Here is a 27,481-nt window from a genome sequence, read left to right as displayed (position 1 = left end):
CCACAGTGGTTAAGTGAATAACTGCAGTTCTTAAGTTAGTAACACAGTTCTAAAGTGAATTTGGCTTCCCCATTAACTTTGCTTATCAGGTACAAAAGATGACCCCAGAACACTGCAACTATCATCAATATGTGCCAGTTGCCAAGTGTGAATTTTGATCATGTGACCATGGGGATACTACAACAGTGATAAGTGTGTAAAATGATCATAGGTCACTTTTTTTTCAGTGCTGTTATAACTTCAAGGTGTCACTAAACAAAAAATGGTAAGTCAACTTCCTGTATTTAATTGTCCTGAACTAATATGCTTGCTTACAAGTCCTCACTATAAACCATCTAAGCTCTGTATATATGTAGTGATGAAGAAATGAGGGTTTTTAATGTAGTCTTGTTGAAGGTTGGGATTGGGGGCAGGAAGACTCTCCCAACAGCAATTAACACCCAGAAAGGCAACAATCCTATTTATTTGAACATACCACAGTATGAAAGAAAAAAGGGTTACTGTAAAGTGCTCAAAAACCCACATAATAATAAATACTAGAGATTCTATGGAGGAACTACAAGTGTAATAAAAGATTTTGTAAAATTATTGATTTTTCCATTGGAAGCTGCAGCTTTACATCCTTCCAGATAATAGTGGATTCTAGAATTATATGCATTTTTCAGAATTAAATTACTGAATTTGGTCAACAAGCAAATTCCTGGAAATCATAAATTTACTTGCACATCCAGGGTGGCAAATTGAAGTTCAGCTTTTGATATAAAATCTCTTCAGTGAAATGTAATCAAAATAATGTCCATGTATACAAATCCTTAGTTGCTAAAATAAACTATTAGCAGGTTGCGTGTGTATGTTAAACAGAATGGGGGAGGGTATCAAGCCCTGGGGCACACCACAGTGGAGCAACTCTAGGCCAGACTTCTGCATTCAACCTTTGCTTCTGCTTAAAGCAGACAGGAAGAACCAGGGAGGTCGATCTTCACAATCAATGCTTCTTTTTAAGAGGGGAGATTGCCACCAGCCTTGAAAGAAGCACCGGTTCACCCAGTTCTCAATGGGTATGCATTTGGCACACAGACAACAATATCTATTATCTCCTTTATGAAGAAGGTTGTAAAGAACAGGGCAGCAATTAAAGAAGTAAATTAATTGGACCGGTAAAGGTAAAGGTTCCCCCGCACATGTGTGCTAGTCGTTTCCGACTCTAGGGGCTGGTGCTCATCTCCGTTTCAAAGCCGAAGAGCCAGCGCTTGTCCGAGGACGTCTCCGTGGTCATGTGGCCGGCATGACTAGACACCAAAGGCGCACGGAACACTGTTACCTTCCCACCATAGTGGTCCCTATTTTTCTTCTTGCATTTTTACGTGCTTTCGAGCTGCTATGTTGGCAGAAGCTGGGACGAGTAACAGGCGCTCACTGTTACGCGGCACTCGGGATTCGACCCGCCAAACTGCCGACCATTAGCGGGACTAAAATCACACTGATTGCCCTCATAGGTACTTTAGGAAAGTATAGGCCAGGGGTCGGCAACCTGAAAAAGGAAAAGAGCCACTGGGAACCGGTTCCATCACACATAAAAAAAGTGGGAGCTGTGTGCGTGCATCCATGCATGCGCATGCGCAAAAAATGTTTTGCACATGCGCAAAATGGGTTTTTGCGCAGGCGCGTGCAGTTGCCATTTTTTGTGTGTGATGGAACCGGTTCCCGGTTGTGCGACGGCGACGGCCCGTTTGCAGAGCTACCGCCTTCGGCAGCCTGCAAACATGCCGCGACAGCTTTCCCAAAGAGGGGCGCCGCTGCCCGTTCGCGCGGAGGTGCGCGTGCACCTCTCCAAAGGTTTGGGGAGGTGCACGCACACCTCCGCTCGTTCGGAGAGGTGCGTGCGCACCTCTCGGAATGGGAAGCGGCGCCGCTTGTTGGGAAAGCTGCCGCGGCCCGTTTGCAGAGCTGCCGCTTTCGGCAGTCTGCAAACGTGCCACGGCAGCTTTCCCAAAGAGCGGCGCCGCTGCCCGTTCGCGCGGAGGTGCGCGTGCACCTCTCCAAAGGTTTGGGGAGGTGCGCGCGCACCTCCGCTCGTCCGGAGAGGTGCGCGCGCACCTCTTGGAATGGGAAGCGGCGCCGCTTGTTGGGAAAGCTGCCGCGGCCCGTTTGCAGAGCTGCCGCTTTCGGCAGTCTGCAAGCGTGCCGCGGCAGCTTTCCCAAAGAGCGGCGCCGCCGCCCGTTCGCACGGAAGTGCGCGTGCACCTCTTCAAAGGTTTGGGGAGGTGCGCGCACCTCCACCCATTCGGAGAGGTGCACGGGCACCTCTCCAAACGGGCGGTGCCACTCTCCATTTGGAGAGGTGCACGTGCACCACTGCCCGTTCGAAGAGGTGCGCGCGCACCGGGCGTCTGGGAGCCGCAGGAGACAGCTCAAAGAGCCGCATGTGGCTCCGGAGCCGCAGGTTGCCGACCCGTGGTATAGGCCAAGCATAGCATCCTTCAAGCTGCCTATAGGGCAACAAATTGGAAGGATTGATTTGTGATAAGTTTCACTTGATAGAGAGCCTCTAGCCTAGACAAATATGAAACACTCTTTCAAACTTCAAAACTTACTGAGTGCAGAATGTCAATCTAAAATATTTCAGATAAAAACATGGAATCTAGTTGCTAACAAAACTGCCTGAGTCTATTCTAAACATTTTAGTTGTGCCATGTTATTTCCAGGGGTGGTGGTGGTGGTGATGGGTCTCTTTTTCATCTGTAGTTTAGTAATAAAGCATAGATTCTGATCCTGATTTAAAATATGAACAGCAAGTTCAGCAAGCGGATATTTAAAGAGATATAAACTTTTTAACGTTTACTGCTTGAAGCATCATTCTTAATGAAAAGTGTGTTTTTTGACATCTTCCATGAGTCTTCCGTTCGGTTTTAGAACAGCATCATTACTCACTGCATAGTTCATCTTAACTGTAGTTTTAAATCACTTTTAAAAGTAGCTGTTTTAATAATAAATAACTGATAGTCCAGGGATCTGCAACCTTGACAACTTTAAGACTTGTGGACTTCAGCTCCCAGAATTCCTCAGCCGGCTGAGGAATTCTGGGAGCTGAAGCCCACAAGTCTTAAAGTTGTCAAGGTTGCAGATCCCTGGACTAGGCTATGGTGGTCTGGTTCACACATCACACTAAATGTTAAGAGAAATTAAATGGAACAAAACATCAAATAGCTGGAATGCTGAAAATTCAGCAGGCTATATTTTAGGATAAAATTGCAATAGAATCATCTCCTCGGAGTCAAAACTGATATACCACAAAGTCAAACCTGGAAAGCCTGTTTGCTGTGTTGTTATAATTAGAGGCTTACATTTCATTGTGCTTTTTTCCCTGTAAATAATGTTGAGATAAAAGGCTGGATAAATAATTAGCCCTTAGCCCTATTTATATAGCTTTAGTAAATTGGAGGTGTTCTTGTCTCTTCAGATGGCATTTCATACCAAATTATACCTACTGTATTCAGCTTGAATGCATTGCAATGTCTCATCCTGTTTGGTGTTGGTTATTTAGCTTGGATTAACTAAAATATGCTTCCTACACAATTAAAAGGATACATCAGGAAATTCAGCTTTCTCTGACATTTCTGAGAGCAGCTTAGAGATAATTGCCTACTAGCTACTTGTCTTTTATTTCATATAACAGATAGTCATCCTAGTATTAAGATCTAGCTGAGAAAAAAATAATTTATCCCCTCTTGTCCACTTTACTGGAATAATAGTATATCTGTCAATCACAGATACCATTAATAGCAAAGTAATACATATCCAGTTCTGAATACTTTCTCTGCTCCTTATATTAGCTTTTGCTAGATAGCCTAGATAATATAGAGAGAATCTGAACTCTCCATATTTCCATTTAGAAGTGTGGGAGGGATACATATACAGTACTTTGTATATAATAAGACTAGCCCATAATATTTTGCTGCCTCGGCTAAAGAATAAGATGGTTCTCTGTCCTATTCTATGTCTCAGAGTTAAGTTTCTCGGTATTTTTTTCACTGCTAACATTGCAATTTGACCCTTCATGGCACCCTTTCTTTGCCTCATCTATGTGGTGAACTGACTCTAGATTTCAACCCAACAAAGAGTTGATTCTCCCACTTTGAGTTTATATGGCACCTTCCATAAATGAATTAATAGTGTGCATTCCTCTTTAATCTAATTTCCCTTCAGACTTCTCTCTCCCTTTCTTCTCTCAGTTTTGGTATCCATGAAAGGTTCCTGAAGTTTCACACCAAACAGGAAGGAAAGGCCTGCACAAAACCTAAATTTCTTCTTAACTGAATTAAAACTAATGATGTGCAATTCATCAATACATAATTAATTAATTTGCCTCTTCAGTGGAATTAAAAATGGCACTTTGGCAGGCACTTGTGTAAAACTCAGATGCCAAAGTAAACTTTTTTGTAGGGATTGCATTCCACAGAAAGAAGAAGAAGAAGAAGAAGAAGAAGAAGAAGAAGAAGAAGAAGAAGAAGAAGAAGAAGAAGAAGAAGAAGAAGAAGAAGAAGAAGAAGAAGAAGAAGAAGAAGAAGAAGAAGAAGAAGAAGAAGAAGAAGAAGAAGAAGAAGAAGAAGAAGAAGAAGAAGTAGTTGGAAGGGACCTTGGCAGTTATCTAGTCCAACCCTCTGCTCAGGCAGGAAACGCTATACCATTTCAGGTAAATGGCTGTCCAGTCTCCTCTTAAAAACTTCCAGTGTTGGAGCATTCACCACTTCTGGAGGCCGGTTGTTCCACTGGTTAATTGTTGTAACTGTCAGGAAGTTTCTCCTTAGTTCTAGGTTGCTTCTCTCCTTGACTAGTTTCCATCCGTTGCTTCTTCTCCTGCTTTCAGGTGCTTTGGAGAATAGCTTGACTCCCTCTTCTTTGTGGCAGCCCCTGAGATATTGGAACACTGCTATCATGTCACCCCTAGTCCTTCTCTTCGTTAAACTACACATACCCAAATCCAGCAGCCGTTCCTTATATGTTTCAGCCTCCAGTCCCCCAATCATCTTTGTTGCCCTTCTCTGTACTCTTTCTAGAGTCTCAACATCTTTTTTACATCATGGTGACCAAAAATGGATGCAGTATTCCAGGTGTGGCCTTACCAAGGCATTGTAAAGTGGTATGAGTACTTCACGTGATCTTGATTCTATCACTCTGTTAATGCAGCCTAGCACTGTGTTGGCTTTTTTGGCAGCTGCAGCACACTGCTGGCTCATATTGAAGTGATTGTCTACTAGGACTGCGAGATCCCTCTCACAGTTACTACTATTGAGCAAGGTACCACCTATACTATACCTGTGCATTTGATTTTTCCTGCCTAAGTGTAGAACCTTACTTTTTTCACCATTGAATTTCATTTTGTTTCATAGCGCCCAGTATTCGAGTCTGTCCAGATCCTCCTGTATTTTAAGCCTATCTTGTGGAATATTGGCTGTTCCTGCCAGCTTGGAGTCGTCTGGAAATTTGATGAGTTCCCCATCTATTCCCCTCATCTAAATCGTTGATGAAGATGTTGAAGAGCACTGGGCTCAGAACAGAGCCCTGGGGCACCCCACTACACACTTCCTTCCATGTAGATGCAGTTCCATTGACGACCACATGCTGAGTACGGCCTGTCAGCCAGCTACGAATCCATCTGGTGGTGATGCTATCTAACCCACATTTTTCTATCTTATCAAGTAGTAGGTTGTGATCTACTTTATCAAATGCCTTACTGAAGTCCAAGTAAATTATATCTACAGCATTCCTCTGGTCCACTAATTTTGTCACTTGGTCAAAGAATGCAATAAGGTTTGTCTGGCATAATCTGTTTTTGACAAACCCATGTTGACTTTTACTGATGACTTTGTTTGCATCAAGGTGTTCGCTGATTTGTTGTTTGATTATCTTTTCCAGAATCTTCCCAGGTATTGAGGTCAGGCTGATAGGTCTGTAGTTTCCTGGATCTATTTTTTTCCCTTTTTTGAAGATGGGAACTACATCAGCTCTCTTCCAGTCCTCTGGTAGTTCCCCAGTGCTCCAGGATCTTTGAAAAATATAGTTCAGTGGTTCTGAGATCACGTCTGCCACTTCCTTGTTAATTTATTGCAGGTCCACATTAAAACAGAAAGTTTGCCTGTCTGTGTCTATCTGTCTGTTGCATATGTAGGGCCTGAGTTCATTTTCACTGCTGCTTTCCAGAAAAAAAGGATTCCTCTCAAGTTGGAATAATCAGGAGATGTGAAGACTGCCATTGGAATTTCTCAACACTTGTCCTGCTCTCTCCCTTTCTATTATTTTTACAGTTTTGACATTTGTTCTGGTGTACAAATGTCATGAGGGATGTTCTGCCACCCCACCCCACCTCACCCCACCCCACCTGGGGAAAAGCCCTGCGCCACTTGGGTCAACAGAGGATTGTAGCACTAATTATAGAATGCAACCACCTTCCTTAATTATTTTTTCAAGTAATAAAGTCAGGAAAACAGATTGTATGGAAAAGTACAAATGAGCAATATATGCCATACAACATGCCCAAACCTCCCCTAAATACATGTAATAGGATGGTTTGTTTTATTTTTATTACAGTTATGTCCTGCCTTTCCCCTGGGGACTGAAAGTAACACCCAGATGGGACACCTTCCATTTTAACCTCCACAACAAATCCTCATAAGACAGGCTAGGTTGAGAGGCTGCAATGGGCAAAAGTTACTCAGAGAACACCTTAGACCAATGGAGGGTTTCTGTTCCTTTGTTTTGCCCACCATTAGTCTTAAATTTTCATGCTTAAAATGTTTGTGCTCACCAGATACATAATTGATTGGTCCAGTTTGGCCTAGTGGTTAAGGCACCAGGTCGGAAAGCAGGAGACCATGAATTCAGGTCCCACCTTAGGCATAAAAGCCAGCTGGGTGACATAGAGCCAGTCACTCATTCTCAGCCCATCCTACCTCAAAGGGTTATTACTGTGAGGAAAATAGGAGGAGGAAGGTGGTGTTGGATGTTTGCTGCCTTGAATTTTTTGTAAAAATAATACAGGTGGGATACCAAATCAGTAAGTAAATAAATATCTCTGTGACGATTAAGCCAGAAGTGCATAGATTCATAGAGGTAATCACTGTTCCTAAGCCCAACTTACCTCACAAGGTGGTGGTTGTGGAGAAAACAGGAGGAAGCCATATTAGTAATGTTTGCCACTTTGAGTTACTTATAAAGAAATAAAGGCAGGATAAAAATTAAATAAATCAAAACTGTCAACCATTAATTGAATGCTCCTGCTCTAAACCTAACCCATTTAATGGGAATAAAGGTATGAAGCAAATTAAATAAGTGGGCAAAAATCAAATTGTGTACAAAATTCACTGGCGGGCAAAAACGTTTTGGTGAGGAAAAAAGAAACAACCCAGTTTAGGTGTAAACAAGATCCCAACCAAGCCTCTCGATGACTTCACCACACTAGTTCTTACTCAGTGCAGAAAAAGCCTTGCCAGGGCACGCCCATGGAGGCACTGAGGCTGGGCCTGCTCCTTTTGGTTCTGAAGAATTAGAACGGAAGAAAAATATGTGGCTCACATCCAACGTGTACCTATATTTTTTCCCTGTGTCTACACACAACAGCACCTTCTCTTTGTTGTTTTAGAGAGGGTAAATCACTAGGCATTAAAGACCTTACTCAAAGGGTAGAGCTAGGAGGGTGCAACTGAGGAAAATAAATCATGTTAATATGTCACCAAAGTGTCACGATAAAGTTGAATCTTAGATTAATTTACTTGAGAATAAGCAATGACAAACACGGATGGCCTGATTTCTGAATAATACAAAATACGTGATTGAGCTGCAAACAGGCTTGATTTTGACGGAAGGAAATGGAAATTCTAACTTGGGTATTAAGCATCTGCCTTGTTAAAGGGTGTTGGTAAGTTTCACCTCCTTTCTCTTTGTTTCTGTTTTGTCGCTCTCATATGGCTCAAAGACAGAGAGATGGAAAGGGTTTGTTGTAATCAATTATTCTTGTGCCTGCTAGATTTGTGGATCAATTGTTGCTCCTTATCCCTCCAAAATCCCTCTGGGTTAGTTTTCTCATATTTTGGTAGTGGCAGTGTATGTTGGTGTGTGCACGCGCACTTATTCTCACTGTTTTGTGCTGATGAATCTTATTTAAGCCAAGAGGGGACCATAAAGTCAAAGAAGAACAGAGATTATTTCTACCTTGGTTGAATCATAATTTTACTTATCTTGCTGCATATCTTGCACTTTCCGATCCCTATTAACTAATGAACTGATAAAGCATTTATTGAACATTTAGATTTTCTTCTTTGTTAAAAGCCCTCACTTTTTAAAGTTATTTCAGGAAATGCTTCCTACAGCCAGATCCCTAACATTTGAAATATTCAAATGAGACCCTGATTGCTGTTCCACTTTATGGAGAAGCACAGTTGACCTGAACTGGGAGCACAGCCTTTTGTATACTGTAGTAGCCTCCTCTCAGCAACCTTCTCCTGCTATTTTTCTGAAGGCAATGGAACAATAAAGGAGAATATTTGTAGCTCAGGGTTGAAATGAAGGGTCCTTGGTGCTCTCTGAGCTTGGTTGTTTTCTTGCAGATGTTTCATTACCCAAACTAGGTGACATCATCAGTGCTAGATTGAATGGATTTGCTTCAATGAAATCTTCACAGCTTCTGCCTCACCAGATATTGCCCAGGTCCTCCTGTGGCATCCATTGGGACTGCCAGCCAAGCAGAATCTCACATGGCCTTCACCAGACTCACTGCCATACCAGAGGTTTGTGGTCATGGTTATTTGTTTAGATCAAAAATAAATACACAAGGGTCTAATGTCTTTTAAAGTTAAATGGCAGCCTCCAGTATCTTATTTTTATTTCCTGTAACTTTTGTAGGACCCACATAGATTCTGTTAGCATTCTGAGAAAATAAACACGTTGAGTGACTATAGTTGAGAACTTGGTTTAGAAATGGCTCTTCCCAGGTAGAAAAAAAAGCCAGTAATGATAGACACCATTTTGGTGTACTGGAGGAAGAGGTGTGGAGCAAGCTCACCAGCTTGTTTCTCGGTAAATGATTGTTTTCTACAATAATCAAAAATAAAACTGGTCTCCTTTTGCAGAATATAAACATGAACATCCTAGTTTTTATTCATTACCAAGGATTGCCATTCTGGTTTCTTTTAAATAGTGTAATAGGAGGAAGATTCATAAATACCTGAATAGCATTACATTTTGCTTTGTCTTGTGGGAAAATTGCCTCTCATTCTATGCTAGTATAGGAAACTATAATAGATTTCCCATATGATAACATTCTCATTAGTTGTTGTCAGACTTGGTTAAGAAGGAGACTGCATAATTTCTTTTACTTTCTTTTTAATAAGGTTTTTTTTCCATTTTTATATGAAACTGAAAAACAAAATCATTCATGAATCTTACGCTCTCATCAGTAAAATGTACACCACTATTATAACAAAACCTTCACTCTTTGCTGAAGTGTTAATAAGGAAATAGAGAGCTTAGGCCAGCATCACTATTAGAATACTAGCTTCTTTCATTGTTATTGTATTTTTACTGAGAACAAAAAATGAGCTTATGAAGTATTCTTTCCCTCCACACTTCAATTGTTAAATTAAGACGTCTGGTCCTGAGTACTGTGTAACATGCCTGCCCCCGCTCCAGTGTGTTAAATTGTTATCTAAGGAATCCATGTTTTCTCATTGAGGATAATAATCCTTCCATAGATTTTCTACATATATTAGCCAAAGAAATCCAATTATTTCTAATGTGGGGTTTTTGCACAGCTCTGAGTGAGAGAAAATGAAAGGAGGAAGTAGGCATTAATAAAAGTTCTCATGTTATAAGTTAGCTATTTCGGTGTAGCAAAGTTGGCAAAGGGAATTTGCATCTAATGATTGAAATATGTATTTCAGTTCCATTAAATAATGTTGAAAGAGACATAAAAAATACAATAAAGACTTGTATTCTATCTTCCAAAATATAATAATTCTGATAATAAGAGAGGTATTTAAGGTAAACCACAGTAAACTTTAATCATCTTCCATTTGTTCTGTGGAAAAGCAAGGAACTGGTGGTAGATTGTTAAAGTGTCTTCTCTCTTTTATGGTCCAAAATATTTTATAATATCTTATAAAGAGGATTAAACCAGAGACACATTTTGGACCATAAAAATACTAACTAGAACATTTTAAATATTGTACAATTTCATTTCAATTCATATAAACTTTGCTTTGATTAATTGATTCACTTGTTTCTGTGATTTAGAAACTCTCCAGCTCAGTAAGATTCAGGTAAGTTTACAATGTTAACAACAATGACAATTAACCAGTGGAACAGCTTGCCTCCAGAAATTGTGGGCGCTCCATCACTGGAGATTTTTAAGAAAAGGCTAGGGGGGTAGGCAACCTTGGCTCTTCTATGACAAGTGGACTTCAGGAATTCTGGGAGTTGAAGTCCATGAGTCATAAAAGAGCCAAGGTTGCCTACCTCACAGTCACTTGTCTGAGATGGTATAGGTCAGGGGTAGGCAACCTCGGCTCTTTTATGACTGGCTCAGGAATTCTTGGAGTTGAAGTCCATGAGTCATAAAAGAGCCGAGGTTGCCTACCCCTGGTATAGGTTCTCCTGTTTGAGCAGCGGGGCTGGACTAGAATGCCTCCAAGGTCCCTTCCAGCTGTATTCTATTCTATTCAATAAACACAAAGACTACAGTATGTATATCTGGAAAAAACATACTTTTTCAAATAAAATTCTACAGGGTTCTGAATTCACCTAACCCAAGGCCAGGTGGACTGAACTGAATGTAGTTCATAAGATAGTGCTTTGTGCATTTAATAATTTTGTCTTTAATCACACTGAAAACTGCAATTCAGTGTTATTTTTTAGGTACCTTCTGACACCTATTCCAAATGCTTTTGGGAATTTTAAGCTGCCAATATTCTTATTAAACAAAATTCTTACTCCAGAAAACCATATAAAAGCACATTATTATCCGAAGGAAAATGTTCCTAACTGCATATTAGGAGAAACTGCTTCTTAATGTGTGTGGATTTTTACATAAAACTAAATGGATTCCACAGACAGCCCTTCCTCCAATTGAACAGATTTTTGTAAGTTAAATTTTGAAAGGCTGATGATAAAAGATTGAATAGATGCAATAAGCAAAATTACTTTATGAATAAATCCTATATTAGGTATTACACATGCAGAAATGTTACAGATTTCCTTATACTGTATATGCAGTGAAATAAGCAGAAGTATGATCTTGATTGATTGCTGAGCCAAACACAAATACATCTGCTGGCCATGCCTTCTAACAACTGAGCATTCAAGATTTAGTGGGAAAAATGCCTCCCAACTCAGAATTTTGTATGACTGTACTTTCCTTTAAATCCAGTATTTTGTAATACTTTGGTGGATTTGATAACCCATTGCAACTAGGAAAATATTATAACATATGTTTAGGAAAACATATATAGTAAGTTCTGAATATTTTTTTTAATTTTTGGTGCTCAATCCATGAAGAATTTATGGATGCTTTTGCTGATGGGCATCTCTCTCTTTTCAAATCATACTAAACGTTTTGTGAAAGTAAATACAGAATTTGCTTAGTCTAAAATTGTATAAATATATAGTGTATACTATAGGCAGTAATATCTGAATCTGCTTTTATTTTTCATAAGCTTTTACCTTCTGAAAATGGCCTAAAATTCCCAAACCATCTTAGATTCACTATTATTATGCTTCTGCCCATTATATAAAAATATGAAAAAGTGATAGAACAACTGTTAATTTGCTTTTCATTCAAATCAATTTTATTGATTCTTTATTCCCAGCAAACATTCATTAGGAATGTAGAATTTGTTGGAACTAGTCCATACAGGTAGTGCTCAACGTACGACCACAATTGAGCTCAAAATTTCTATTGATAAACCAGATAGCTGTTAAGTGAATTTTGCCCCATTTTACCACCTTTCTTGCCATAGTTGTTAAGTGAATCACTGCAGTTGTTCAATTAATAACACGGTTGGTAAGTGAAGCTGGCTTCCCCATTGACTTTCCTTGTCAGAGGGTCACCAAACGAGATCACATGACCCCAGGACACTGGAACCATCATAAATATGAGTCAGTTGCCAAGCATCTGAATCTTGATCATGTGACCATGTGGATGCTACAATGTTATGTGAAAAAATGTCCATAAGTCACTTTTTTCAGTGCCGTTGTAACTTCAAACAGTCACTAAATGAACTGCTGTAAGTCAAGGACTACCAGTATTTTCCAAACAAGTTAGCCGTGTGGCTGTAGTTGGAGAGCACTAGGCTGGCAAAAGTCAATTTAGCTAGAACCCAATGTGTACATCTGTAACTCGCTCTAACTTTCCACTGCATAGTTAAACAGGATGGAGAAAAGTATTGAACGAGGGAAGTGTATACTTAAGCCATAATATCCTATTCTATAATGTACTGTAGTCTGATTATTGCTTAGTGTTATATAAAAACTAGGCTGCTGTACTTTGAAAACCATGAAGTAGAGCCAAAGTTATGTATGAACTAGGTGACTGCAATTCTCTAGTCTACTGTGTCTATTTCATCTTAAAACATACCATTTTGTTTAATATATAAATTCAGTCAGTGCTTTGCTTTATTTTTTTGGTTCTACTTTCTTGAGCATCCTGCCTACCTCAATATTAAATACTCAATGTATCAAAACTTTAGGTTTGTGGTAGCCCAGAGGGTACTAACTATAACATTGACAGTCCATGTCATAATGTAACAATGTTAGTTGATCAATGAATCAATTCTCTATTTTAGCAGACGAGAATAAAAACAAGAGCAAAAATTAAAATAAAAACACACAAAGCCAAACAGAAGCAATATAGCAACAGTACCATACATAAAACAGTATGGACAGATAGAAGGTAAGTAGATGGCTGCCAGCATATACATTGTGAAAGAAGATAACAGTTGGAAAATTTAGGAGAAATAGCCCAGGAGAACCATCTGCCACTTAAAGCAGCCATTTTCTCCTTCCGTGTGTGTGTGTGTGTGTGTGTGTGTGTGTGTGTGTACACATATATTTAATTTAATTTAATTTAATAATTTGATTTCTATACCGCCCTTCTCCCGAAGGACTCAGGGCGGTGAACAGGGCAATACACAATAAAAATCAAGTACAAAAATTAAAAAACCATTAAACATCATGCCCATAAAATCAATACATATTAAGTTAAAAACTAATTTTAAAAACCCAACCCCATCCCGTCAGACCAGGCCAGCTTGTTCGAAAAAGAATGTTTTAAGATCGCGCCGGAAGGAGCGAAGGTCGGGGGCCGTCCGGAGCTCAACCGGTAAGCGGTTCCAGAGGTCTGGCACGCCCACAGAGAAGGACCTCCCCCTGGGGGTCACCAATCGGCATTCTTTGATCGGCGGCACCCTGAGAAGGCCCTCTCTGTGGGAGCGCACTGGACGGAGGGAAGTTGACGCCGGTCGCAGGTGTTGCCGTAGGTAATCCGGACCCATGCCATGAAGGGCTTTGTAAGTCATAACTAACACCTTGAACCTCACCCGGAGAGCAACCGGTAGCCAATGCAGCTCGCGGAGCAAAGGTGTAACATGAGAGTATCGGGAAACTCCCAAGACGACTCGCGCGGCTGCATTCTGCACCAGCTGGAGTCTCCGGGTGGACCTCAAGGGCAGCCCCATGTAGAGAGCATTACAGTAGTCTAGACGAGAGGTCACGAGCGCATGAGTGACTGTGCGCAAGGCATCCCGGTCTAGATAGGGCCGCAACTGGCGCACCAGGCGAACCTGGGCAAAGGCCCCCCTAGTCACAGCTCCAATATATATATAATTGATTTTTATAAAATAATATTCTTTAGCATTTAGCAATAATAACATTGACTCTCACGCTGCTCATGGCATCCCCTCCCCCAGAGCCCACCAAGTCGGATATGTGAAGTTGGCGAGGGCCATGTGCTGGCCACTTCCAGGCGATGGTGCATTTCTTCATTCCTCACAAAGGATGACACTTCCCCAGCTGCGTTTCTTGCCTGTTTTTCTCCCACCACTCTTAGGGAGGAAGAAAGGAAAGGAAGAAAGGAAGGAAGAGACAGGGAGGCTCTGAGGGAAGTCCTGCCTTAGTCCTTCCCTGCTGCCCTTTCACCATCCCCTTGCCCCCTCCTCCTGGCCTATCCTATAGCTAAGGAAGCTTTAGATACAAAACCGGGTCTCCTCACATGGAGAGGGAGTGGGCCTCCCTCTGACTTTGCCCTCATACCCATCATGAGCATCCTGGCTAAGGAGAGCAAGCACAGCAGCAGCAGCCTTCAGGAGGCTGGCTCAGGAATTCTGAGAGTTGAAGTCCATGAGTCATAAAAGAGCCGAGGTTGCTGACCCCTGCCCTTGGGGAAGTGGGGCTGGGCTTAGTGCTACGGGTGCTTCAAGGCTGGGCTGGGCATTTGACCTCCGTGCCACCATCCAGCCCCCCCCCCCCGGCATGGCCTGAGAGGAACACTGAGGCTCCTCCAGTGGACCATGCCTTGGCACTTGCCCCAGTCCCATCTCCTGCCAGAGACCGTCAGATCTGTCCCATCTCCTGCCCAGGCCCCCATAGGCACCTTTGACATGAACGATGTAGAGCTGGCCATGCCCACCCAGTAGGCCACACGCACTCCAGCCGCGCCCACCCAGTAGGCCACGCCCACCCTGGCCAGATACACCCGGCCACCCGAGGGTAACCGCAATGCTGATGCGGCCTCAATGACATTGAGTTTGACACCCCTGGTGTACTACATGATTCTATGAAATAGAGTCGTGGTGGCACTATGGTTAGAATGCAGCATTGAGGCTAACTCTGCGTTCCACTGCCAGGAGTTCGATCCTGACCAGCCCAAGGTTGACTCAGTCTTCCATCTTTCAGAAGTTGGTAAAATAATAATAATAATAATAATAAGTAGTAGTAGTACTAGTAGTAGTAGTAGTTAGTAGTAGTAGTAGTTGGAAGGGATCTTGGCAGGCACTTGTGTAAAACTCAGATGGCAAAGTAAACATTTTTGTGGGAATCTGCATTCCAGGGAACTTGTGTTAAAATAATAATAATAATAATAATAATAATAATAATAATAATAATAATAATAATAATAATAATAATAATAATAATAATAATAACAACAACAACAACAACAACAACAACAAGAACAAGAACAACAACAACAACAACAACAACAACAACAACCATTTCTGGAGGCTGGTTGTTCCACTGGTTAATTGTTCTAACTGTCAGGAAGTTTCTCCTTAGTTCTAGGTTGCTTCTCTCCTTGACTAGTTTCCATCCGTTGCTTCTTCTCCTGCTTTCAGGTGCTTTGGAGAATAGCTTGACTCCCTCTTCTTTGTGGCAGCCCCTGAGATATTGGAACACTGCTATCATGACACCCCTAGTCCTTCTCTTCGTTAAACCACACATACCCAATTCCAGCAGCCGTTCCTTATATGTTTCAGCCTCCAGTCCCCCAATCATCTTTGTTGCCCTTCTCTGTACTCTTTCTAGAGTCTCAACATCTTTTTTACATCATGGTGACCAAAACTGGATGCAGTATTCCAGGTGTGGCCTTACCAAGGCATTGTAAAGTGGTATTAGTACTTCATGTGATCTTGATTCTATCCCTCTGTTAATGCAGCCTAGCACTGCATTGGCTTTTTTGGCAGCTGCAGCACACTGCTGGCTCATATTGAAGTGATTGTCTACTAGAACACCGAGATCCCTCTCACAGTTACTACTATTGAGCAAGGTACCACCTATACTATACCTGTGCATTTGATTTTTCCTGCCTAATTGTAGAACTTTTTTCACCATTGAATTTCATTTTGTTACATAGCGCCCACACCCAGTATTCGAGTCTATCCAGATCCTCCTGTATTTTAACCCTATCTTCTGGAGTATTGGTGTCATCTGCAAATTTGATGAGTTCCCCATCTATCCAATCATCCAAATCGTTGATGAAGATGTTGAAGAGCACTGGGCCCAGAACAGAGCCCTAGGGCACCCCACTACACACTTCCTTCCATGTAGATGCAGTTCTGTTGAGGACCACACGCTGAGTACGGCCTGTCAGCCAGCTATGAATCCATCTGGTGGTGATGCTATCTAACCCACATTTTTCTATCTTATCAAGTAGTAGGTTGTGATCTACTTTATCAAATGTCTTACTAAAGTCCAAGTAAATTATATCTACAGCATTCCTCTGGTCCACTAATTTTGTCACTTGGTCAAATAATGCAATAAGGTTTGTCTGGCATGATCTGTTTTTGACAAACCCATGTTGGCTTTTAGTAATGACTTTGTTTGCCTGTTGGTGTTCACTGATTCGTTGTTTGATTATCTTTTCCAGAGTCTTCCCAGGTATTGAGGTCAGGCTGATAGGTCTGTAGTTTCCTGGATCTATTTTTTCCCCTTTTTTGAAGATGGGAACTAGGTCAGGTCTCTTCCAGTCCTCTGGTAGTTCCCCAGTGCTCCAGGATCTTTGAAAAATATAGTTCAGTGGTTCTGAGATCACGTCTGCCAGTTCCTTGAGAACTTTGGGTTGTAATCCATCTGGTCCTGGTGATTTGAACTCGTCTAGGCTGAACAGGTGCTCACTTACCATTTTCCTGCCTATCTTAACTTGCGTTTCTATTCTGTTTTTTACGGCACTGGTTTGGGTAGGTTGGACTGTTTTTCCCCTTTGTGTAACGACAGATGCAAAAAACGAGTTAAATAGTTTTGCTTTCTCCCTGTTGCTTGTCACCTTCTTGCCACTTTCCCCCACTAATGGACCAATCATTTCCTTAACTTTTTTCTTCTTTTTTATATGTTGAAAGAAGCTTTTTTGTTATTTTTGACTTTGGTCGCAAGTCTTAGTTCATTTTGAGCCTTAGCTTCCCTCACTTCATCTTTGCAGGCACAGGCTATTTGCTGATATTCTGCCTTAGTTATGTGCCCCACTTTCCACTTCTTATACTTGTCCTTTTTATCTTTCAATTTATCAGAGTTCTTTATGCAGCCATGCTGGTTTCTTTTGAGAGCTGTTATTTTTCTTCTTTGTTGGTATTGTGCTAGACTGGGACTTTATTATCTCACTTTTCAAAATTTCCCAACCTTCTTGAGTTGTTTTCCACTTTAGCATTCTCATCCATGGAATTCTTCCCAAGGTCTCTCTACGTGTATTGAAATTAGCTTTTTTAAAGTCCAAGACTCTAGTTTGGCTGTGTTCTATTGCATGTGCTTCCAGAATGTTGAATTCCAATATTGCATGATCACTTCCCCCCAAGATTCCTGTGGCTTCGACACTTTCTATCATTTCATCTCTGTTAGTGAGAATTAAATCCAATATGGCTAATCCCCTAGTTCCCTTCTCTACTTTTTGGGAGAGAAAGTTGTCTGCTAGGTTTGTCAGGAATCTGTTTGATCTTCCACTTGGTGCAGAGTTTGTCTCCCAGTTGATATCAGGGTAATTAAAGTCCCCCATTACTATTGTGATGTGCTTCCTACATACCTACATCTGCATGTTGTCTGGATTCATGTGTTTAAAAAACAATCAGCAATAATTAGTTTCTATTGCTTCCTAATGGTAGCTCTTGCTAGTCATATAAGCTGCAAGGTATAACTTCATTTTACAAAATTTGGCAAGGATCAAAAGAATTGAGTAGAAAGTTATAACCTTTTTCTGGTATCCCACTCTCTAACCAATGAGTTATTTGTAAAAAGAATAAATCCAGAATATAAATAAATAATAAAAGTCTCCTACGGGTTGATGTTAACTTGAAGATATTGAACTCCTTTAGCCAGGAGTTAAAAGACTTGGTTAAGCTACCATAGGTTATTGGATTAATTTCTTTCTTTCATTAAACCCAGTAAGGGACACCTTCCAATAAGCATGGTCCTAACAAAATGATCCTGCTTTATTTCTTTTATTTTCTTCTTCATCTGTAGGGTTTCCCACTAAAAATGCAAGCCTACAGTTCTCGAAAGGCATTGATTGAATTTGAGAAGACATTCAGAGTACAACAAATTTAGGTAGACATATCCACTAAGACAGGGGTCTTCAAACTTGGCCCTTTTGTGACTTGCAGACTTCAACTCCGCACGCTGGCTGAGAAATTCTGGGAGTTGAAGTCCACAAGTCATAAAAGGGCCAAGTTTGAAGACCTCTGCACTAAGCAAACTGCTTTCTGATTCTTACATGCCACTAATAAAAACAAGTAAAAATTTATGAAATTATATTTAGACTTGCCCTTTTTTAAAGCAAAACATTTCAGAATATTGCAGTATTTCCTTATCTTTTGCAATAACTAAGTTTAAATACATAGAATGAAGGCTACTGCTAAGCTTGTAAGCCGCCCTGAGTCTTCGGAGAAGGGCGGGATATAAATGGAATTAAAATTAAAAAAAAATAATGAAGCTGATAACCAATGTTTATGATTGCTCTTGCTTTTTATCTCTTCCTTTCAAAACCTTCCAACGTTCCTATGTAGATGTATCTACCAGAAATAGACTGTATAGGACCAAGAACTCTTAAAGGCAGGGCATCATTTTATGCCGAGAATGGGTAAACAACTGTGCTATTCTTGTAAAAACCATAGGTATTCTTTATCCCTTTGTGAGATTTTGAACAGCTTTGCAAAAGGTTTATAATTATAACCACCAAATACAATTGCTACTGGAAACATCATTTCTTATTCCTTTACCTGAAGCCTTCTGTCTTCTTTTGTTCTGCACAATATTTTGTTGCGCTCAGTAGGTGCCTAAAGGGTTTATTTGCAACACCCTCTGTTATTTTTGCCAGATCCTGCTCAACAAGCACAATATAGAATGTTTTCTGCCTAGTATGCATAGAAACTCACTGACATTGCAGTCCTTCCAGTTAGACTACTTGCCCAAATTCCATCAGTAGGTCACTTTTCTTGCCTTTGAAAAGATTCTCTCAGACACTCGTCCCTAAACTGGCACACTGCAGATATGTTGGGCTTGCAAGTATCAGCTGGAAAGAATTTCTGAGAGCCACGGTCTCAACATGCCTGCAAGTGTCAGTTTGGAAAAGGCTGTTGTTGAGTATATTATGTGACTGGCAAATTCTTAGAAATGCCCATTCTGAGTTGTATGCCCACAAAACCCCAGCACTGTTTTTGTATTATCACGCAAGTGTTCTCACTATCATCTTTGCTGCACTCCTACTTTCCCTGAATCCAGACTGTTCTCCATCCAGCTAGCTAATAAAAGGTAAAGGTTCCCCCGCACATGTGTGCTAGTCGTTTCTGACTCTAGGGGCCGGTGCTCATCTCTGTTTCAAAGCCGAAGAGCCAGCACTTGTCCGAGGACGTCTCTGTGGTCATGTGGCTAGCATGACTAGACGGCAAAGGCGCATGGAACGCTGTTACCTTCCCACCGTAGTGGTCCCTATTTTTCTACTTGCATTTTTACGTGCTTTCGAACTGCTAGGTTGGCAGAAGCTGGGACGAGTAACAGGCGCTCACTCTGTTATGCGGCACTCGGGATTCAACCTGCCAAACTGTCGACCTTCTGATCGACAAGCTCAGCATCCTAACGCACTGAGCCACCGTGTTCCTTTTAGCTAGCTAATAGTGGGACACAAAAACAATAACTAACTGGTTCCCTGTCCTGTTCATCATTCTTCCCATGATGCATTGGCTTTTTATGGTATGGAAAAGAAAATCACCTCAGTTACTGTGAGGGAGAAATAGAAAACTCTCCCCTCCCCCTCCACACAGTGAAACCAGAAATGACAGAAAAATGAGGGCAATGTGCTATGGGGCCTTGTCTTCAGGGATGGGGACTCTGAGTTGGGAGTGGAACTAAGCAGGAATTATCCCATTGCCTTACATTATATTTGAGGTGTTAACATTCATATCTTAACCATCTCTATGTGGAAAGGCTTCTTCAAGCCCCATGGTGTGAGAAGGAGGTGGGGGAAAATAGATTTTATTTAGGTATTATTTAGTCCCCAGTTTATTGTCTTCTATTGGTTTTTTTGACTATATTGGATCTGGTGCTCTAAGTTGGGCAGTCACTTAGGTGAGAAATGTAATAAATAAATAAAAACAAGGGAGAAAAGAAAACATTATGAGGAAACAGGGATGCAGGACTGAACTTGGACTGACCCAGCCCTAATGTACCAAAATCCCAACACACTTGAATAAAAAGTGAGTGGTCACAAGCATCATACCATTTATGGACAGACATTTGTCCAGGATGAAATAAGGTCTCCGAGGGGTTGTATTAGAAGACCTCTAAGGTCCCTTCCAGCCCTATGATTCTATGCTCTCACATGCTTTTTAGAGGTATCCTGTTTTAAAAAAAGTTGGAGTAGATTAATCATTAAGGCCAAAGGCAGGTTTCTATAATTATGAAAGTAGCTTCTTCAGAAACAGATGGGAACAGGCAGCTATATTCAAAATGGATTCTGGCCCTGGTATTAGGTGGGTGTTAATTGTCAGTTCATAAAATACGTTTAAATTTTGCTGACAATCTGAGCCAGTGTGATACAATGAGGTGCAATGAGTTCCCTTTCCCATTGTCTACTCTTTAATAATGTAATCTTCACATTAGTAGTAGGAGTATTTAATGATCACTTCTATGAAACAAAGGTTTAATGTTACAGACAGGGGATTTTCACTGAATCTGTTCTTTCTTCTAATAAAAGCTAATGCAGACTTTCTAGAGTAGGAACGATTGAATACTCAGGTCAGAAGATGCAATGTATGCCCATGTAGGAACTGGTCCAAGAAAAACTAAAGAGTTCTTCATTTTCATTTCGTATGCCTATTAGCATCATCTACTAATGGCTGGTTTTCTCTTAAATTGGCATGTAAAAATTGGTTTTGATATCCAAAAATATTGTTAGATCAAGACATAATCACTTCCTATTTTTGTGCTTGTACTGTTCTCCGATGATGAGAAAATTGTAAAAATAATCAAAGAAATATTTGGGAACATTTAACATCATTGAACCATTAAAGCATCTGGTACCCTTCCTCTGGTCTCCAGCTGTGGCCAGATCAGATGGCAAAGAGAAATGCAAAATACATGATATAGGATTTTGTACCTCTTTGTTTCCAACACATTATTTTTTTAAAAAAATCCTAAGATATGGATGCTTATCATATAATACTGTATCTCATCCTTCTGTAACACAACAAACACAATCTCAATGGCTTTCAGCTACATAGTATTTACTGGAAACTATGGGAACTGAGCCCTAATCTCTAAAAGGCATCAGGTTGGGGTATTATGTTGTATCTGATCTTAAAGAGATGCACTAATACAACATAACTTAAATTTCAAATTTCTCTCTAGTTGTGCCCCAGAAAATGACCCAAAACACACACAAAAACCATTTGAGTTCTATGTTTATTTTTCCTGTGAACGAGGGTCATGCTCTGATATTATTTCTGGCAGGACTTTTCTTTCTACTCAGATTCTTGGCATGTCTTGAATTCAGATGAAAAATGAATTACATTTTTCCTGCACACCCATATCAGTTGTATCACAGATGGCATTGATCACCAAAGCCAAAAGGGGCTTAGCAAACCACTAATGCCAGGGTTGACTAAACTTGCTCCACCTGGAAGGCGGAAAGAAATAGCTAATACAGTTTGCTCACATAGTTGTAAAGAGGAGTGTTAAATCCGTTGAAACCAAAAAGTAGGTCATTGATGGACCTATCTACTATCATATGAAAGTATCATAGGATGCTCTCTCTCTCTCTCTCTCTCTCTCTCTCTCTCTCTCTCTCTCTCTCTCTCTCTCTCTCTCTCTCTCTCTCTCTCTCTCTCTCTCTCTCTCTCTCTCTCTCCCCCCCCCGTTTGTGTGTGTGTGTGTGTGTGTGTGTGTGTATTTGGGGAACTTTAGAATGAAGATACTTCAAATCTGGTATCTATGGAGTGAATTCAATATCACTGAATCATTGGTTCTAGCAATCTGTGAAGAAGGCTGCAAGTTGCCAACTCATCTTACTATTGTGCTGTGGGCTGGGGCTGTGTATTCTACAAAACTAGCTTTTCTTTAGATAACACAGGAAGGTCCACAAATGAATGCCCAGCCTCAGTGAATATACTAAATATGTTGGTCTTCCAAATGCATATATTTGGAAGATCAGCAGTAGAAACAATAAATATAAAATAAGATGTGTGACTCCAATGGGATAGATTTGATAAATAGTAATAAATACTATAATGCTATAATGCTGGCCAATATATTTGTTTTATTCTTTATTACCTTCCTATCTCACAACATCCCTGTAAGGCAAATTAAGCTGCTTCACCAAGTGAGTTTTGTGTCTGGGTGAAGACGGGAACTTGACAGCTGCAGAAAGTTTTTGTTTGTTTGTAATTGGACAGACTCTTTTCTGTTACAGAAAATCAGTAGAAAAAGGATAAATAGTAAAAGAAATCAAGGCATCAATGCTTTTTGCCTGCTGCTCCATAAGAAATCTCAGGGTATATTGAGTTGTTGATGTAATCTAGGCCTGCCTGGGCAATGAATGGTGGAAGTCAACCCCTTTGGCAGACGTGAGTTTGGGAAAGACCAGTCAGGGATGTTGCGTGGTGTGTCAGGAGAATGGAGGCAAAGGATATACCTAAGTCAGGAATAAATTCTGTTTAGAGACATCCAAATAATGCAACTGGGGCCACGTAGTCTGTAGAACTCAATTTCCAGTTGTTTCCACATTGCTTCCTTGTTCTGAGCTTTTTGTTAGAGTATAATATGCAGTATGTAGTGTGTGCGTGTGTGTGTGTTGTGTATTAGTCTATAAAAACTATGCATATACTGTGTATTACTCTTCAGCCCATTTTAGATTGAAACCAAATAAAGTTTGTTCATAACACACTGAATTTAACTAGTTTGTTGAGGCATTCCATTTCTGAAATTCCTATTGTTGAGCACCATATTTATGTAGAATTCCCTTGGGGCTTGCCAGGAGCTGTGTCTCACCTTTTCAAATATTTTGATAGATGTTCTAAGACCATTAAGTAGGAAGTTGGAATGCTGCAAAACTAAAATCCAATCTCAACATTATAATTTCCAAAAATGTTCCTGAGTTCTATATGGGCCCCATAAATTTTTTTTACTATATAAAAATGTGGATGGCTACATAAATACTGGAGGGATGACAAGGAGGCCAGAGCCAATAGGGAGCCTCTTTTGCTAATCTGACTTTAGATAAATTCATGTTTGTGACTGGTAATGCCCAGAACTACCAACTTGAGGCTGCAGAAATATGAATGACTCTCAGTAGATAGCAAAGAGACACAGAAATATATATATATATATATATTGGCACCATATTACCATCTAGTCATCTTCCAAAATTTTATAGCCAAGAGCTGGTAGCTTTACCAACATGGCAGTCACTTTATCAATGAACATGGACAGCCAGTTGGTATGCTATGATCTTCACATTCCTGACAGAGATCATGGTCTAACATAATGTTAAAGGAATATTCCTATCGGGCACTCTAGTATAACTAAAATATAACCTTTCATTACAACCATAGGTTTCCAATGTGGCTGATATTGTAGCAAATAGATTTATTTCCAAGGCACTGGCTCTTAATTAAGCCTGCTTTATGGAATACTTGCTCCCTATAGGAAAATATTTCCATAATAGATAGCCAAGTATATAATAATGTAGAATATCTCCCTCAACATGATTATATTGCTTGGATAACAAGTGTGTAGGTGGGCTATTCTGTGCATTAGGTATGAGCAGAGCTGCACTTTATTCTTTACTATAGACAAATATGATTTACAATGAGATTAGCCTTTGCAGGCAAAGAAAGGTATTGCAGGAAATGGCTGCTGAAAACCGTGTGAACGTAGCTAGGGAAGTCTCTGCTTGTACAGAGGTACATTTTTCTGAGTACCAGGGTGGGGTCTCCCACTCTCCCTCTGGCTTTTACTCATTCAGTCATAAACTGGTTTTTCTAGTCTTTTTTTTTTTAGCAAGTTTTCATCACTGCTGTTGAACACCTGCACTCTGGGGAGGAGCCTTCCAGATTCCGCTTTTAACAACGTGCACACCTTCTCAACCTTTCCTGTCAGATCATCTGAACAGGAGCAGCAGTCAGAAAGAGTGACACAGCGCACTCAGGCCTCCCGTCGAGACCCTTCCCAATATCAGCTGCAGGGAGTTTCCCAGGATAACGCCGAGATGTTCAAAGGGGCGGGCAAAGGCTCGCCAAGCTCCCCAAACAAAGGGTCCCCCACCAAGCAGTTCAAGTAAGTTGTTGATTCTGATCATTTTCTTTTTTTGCAGAATTGAATAAGAACCAGTGTTAATATAGTAAACCTAAAGGGAAAACAAGAACCGCAATTGCCTACATATATATCTTCTTTTTTAAAAAACAAAACAAAAACAAAACTTAAATAATATACTGTAAGGGCTAAGGATTCAGTCTTCTGTCTACTTGTGGGGCATAACCCCACTGAATTCAGTGGGGTTTAGTTATGAAGAGGCATACATAGGATTACATGGAAAGATAGTCACCAAGAGGCTAAGGAAAATCATTTTTCCTGTTTAATAAAAAACAATCCAGGTTGCTTAGATAGATTACAAGGAACAAGTGAAAGTATTATTTGTCTAACAGGACGCCTGAAAACTAAAATCTGTTTTTGCCACTGGTGCAAATAGGCCAAAGTTAAACGAGAATTCTCTTTCTCTCATATCCCCCCATCAGCTTTTCCCAATCCAGTATCCATGCTGGATGGGAATTCCAGGGCTTTAAGACTGGACAACCTTATCGGGGTTTTTTCTTTTTCCCATAGAGAAGCTTGTAAAGCAGTCAAGATCTCTAAAGCAAGGAAATCTTAAAAGAGGTACTATGTAACAATGACTGTCCTATGTAGTGGAAGAAAATACGTACAATGGACATACACTAGTTTTATTTTGAAAAGGTTTCCAGACTCCTTATTGTTTGAAATTATATTGGTTACATTTGTTTAATGGTCAGACATTTTTTTAAAAAGGATGTGCATATAGACAGCATGGATTTGGCATTTCAAACACATTTACCCTCTTTTCTAATTTCCATTAGTTTAATTCCTACCAATATTTTGTACTAGACATGCACTTTGGAAATATATTCCATCTTTTGGTCATCAGCTAGATTTGGCTGCTTTTTTTTAGAGAGAGACTAAGAATCTTATATTCCAAAAATCATATTGGGAGCTATCAGTGGAATATTGTATTGCCTTTTTACTGGCATCGCTACAACTCTGAGAAGCATGTAATTCTTTTTGCATCATACTAACAGAATAAGTACCTGAAAAAGTGAGGAAAAATATATTGTCAGAGAGCTATTAATTTGTTAATTTCTCACTTTTCCTTTGGGAGCTCAAATCTTCCTATTTCCACCTCCCCCAACAACAACCTTGTGATGTTGGCTGGACCAAGAGAGAATGAATGAGTCAAAATCACTCAGGATAGTCAACAGTTGGATGTTGGTTAATTGTTTTCGTCTCTACCCAATTGTTCTCTCCATTTTGTCCCTGGTCTGGTGAAAGGTGGCAACTTTATGAGGAACTTAATTGGACCCCAGAAGAAAATTTCATAATGCTAAAAAGTCTAGTAAAAAGTAAAATCTGTCAAATTTAATAATTTTTGATCTTAGATAAATGCATAAGTAACGTTGCACTTTGTGTCTACTGCTTCTGTATGTAGATAGATAATATACCTGAATCTGAAATGTTGTGCAATATCCAGCCTGCTATTTCATATATAGTACAAACACAGTTGATAAAGTATATTATAATTAGCATTAGAATGATTAACTCTCATATTTTTAAAGCAAAAAAACTATGAGTGTTGCAAAGGAAATAGCCAACAGCCAGGAAGTGATTCAGCAATAGGCTAAATCCTGGAATGGGCGAAGTTTAATATGAAAATCTGGTTTTGTTATATCTTCTGAAATGTTGAGAGGAATGGGTATGCTCAATTTACTGAGACCTATTTCCTTTTTGAGAAGAAAAAAATGTTACTTTTGGAAGACATGGCTGCTGAATTCCCAGATGGAGCTGTGCTCATGAAAAGATGTGATTTGTAATCTTGATTGCTTGTACAGTAGATACAGCTGCAAACAGTGTATCCAGGGCTTTTTTTCTCATAGAACGCTCAGAATGGAGTTCCGGCACCTTTTTTGGATGGAACCTTGTAGGGTAGGCAAGGCGGGTTGTATGACATGTGTGAGTTGTATGACATGTGTGAGCACTGAGTGTATCCATCCCAGATATCAATTCTCAGATATCAATTATCACAGATATCAATTCTCCATGCTATGGTAGCTTTAGGGTTTGGAGGGGGATTCTGTTTATTTTCTTTCTTAACTATTTTACATTTTTCAAAAATTATGCCTCCCCTGAATTTTTAGATCCCTCCAACCTAGAGAAAAGGTTTCCATTCAAATGACAACTGAGAAGAGAGAGAATTCATTAGGTTCTGCTCCAAGGTAGCAGAACTGAAAAATAATCTTGGCTACAGGATTTTGCTTTAATTCTCAAATTATACAATTGAATTCACTGATGTTATGGTATATAGCACCTGCTGCATTTTTATTGGTAGTTTATCCAGAGCATTATGAAGAATGTGATTGTTTACTTGACTTTCTTGAAGCTAATCAGGCGGCTTATCTTGAAGCTAGTTGCAGGTGCAATATTGTTTCTTTACTTTTCTAGATTATACCTCATTTCTGCAATAAATATGCAATATGAAGTATGTAGCCAAAGTGAATGTACAACGTTAGTACTTTGTCAAAAATTAAAACTCTCTCAGCTAAGAGAGTTCCTGAATGTAAATTATGTGGGACTGTTTCATTGCATACTCCTTGTGCAGCATTCTTACATATATTTATCTGAGAATTAGTCCTAGACAGCGTTAACATGGTACTGTGGGCTTCTCAGGAAAAGATATACAGGGGATAAAGAAATCCATGGTGATATTATAAAAACCATGCACCTGAACTAGAAATGTTTCAAGAATTCCACTGATTTGCAGTATATATGCTTGTAATAAACACTGAAAAGGATATGGTTTGTAATCCTGGCTGATGTATGCACGATGTGGGCAAGGGTGTAGCCTTAATGTGCACAATACTTCTGTGCTGAATACTTTCACTAGGAGAGAGTTCTACCATATCGATGGAGGAAGCTGTCTTGTACTTACTGACACTATGGTTATATTCCCTAATCATGTTAGTCATACTTGGTTCTCCTTACTGCACAATGTGAATGCAGTAATTGTGGCTTTTAAACCATTATTTTATCACAAAAACTGAGTCAATTAAGAAGAAGAAGCTGCCCAGGATTTCAGCTTGTGAGAAATACTTTTACTAATGATGCTAAGTAGTAAGATTTCATTTTTTTTAACATGTAAAGCACATTCTATTCTAAACTAAAATACAATGGTCCTCAA

At 40.0% G+C, this 27,481-nt stretch overlaps 1 protein-coding gene across 1 annotated transcript in view; it reads left to right on the top strand.

The window, feature by feature from the left end:
• The first annotated feature begins 24,128 nt into the window (after positions 1 to 24,128).
• EVPL (envoplakin) overlaps positions 24,129 to 27,481 on the top strand; it is a 51,063-nt gene continuing 47,710 nt past the window's right edge. The window contains exon 1 of the mRNA XM_081320411.1: positions 24,129 to 24,294. Within this exon, the coding sequence (XP_081176537.1) occupies positions 24,227 to 24,294 (68 nt within the window). The 5' untranslated portion in view covers positions 24,129 to 24,226. The remainder of the gene's footprint in view (positions 24,295 to 27,481) is intronic.

This window comes from Vipera berus (genome assembly GCF_964194415.1).
Source record: "Vipera berus genome assembly, chromosome: 2".
Classification (NCBI taxonomy): domain Eukaryota; kingdom Metazoa; phylum Chordata; class Lepidosauria; order Squamata; family Viperidae; genus Vipera; species Vipera berus.
Note: the sequence above shows the minus strand (reverse complement) of the source record. Positions and strands in the feature narration are given on the sequence as shown.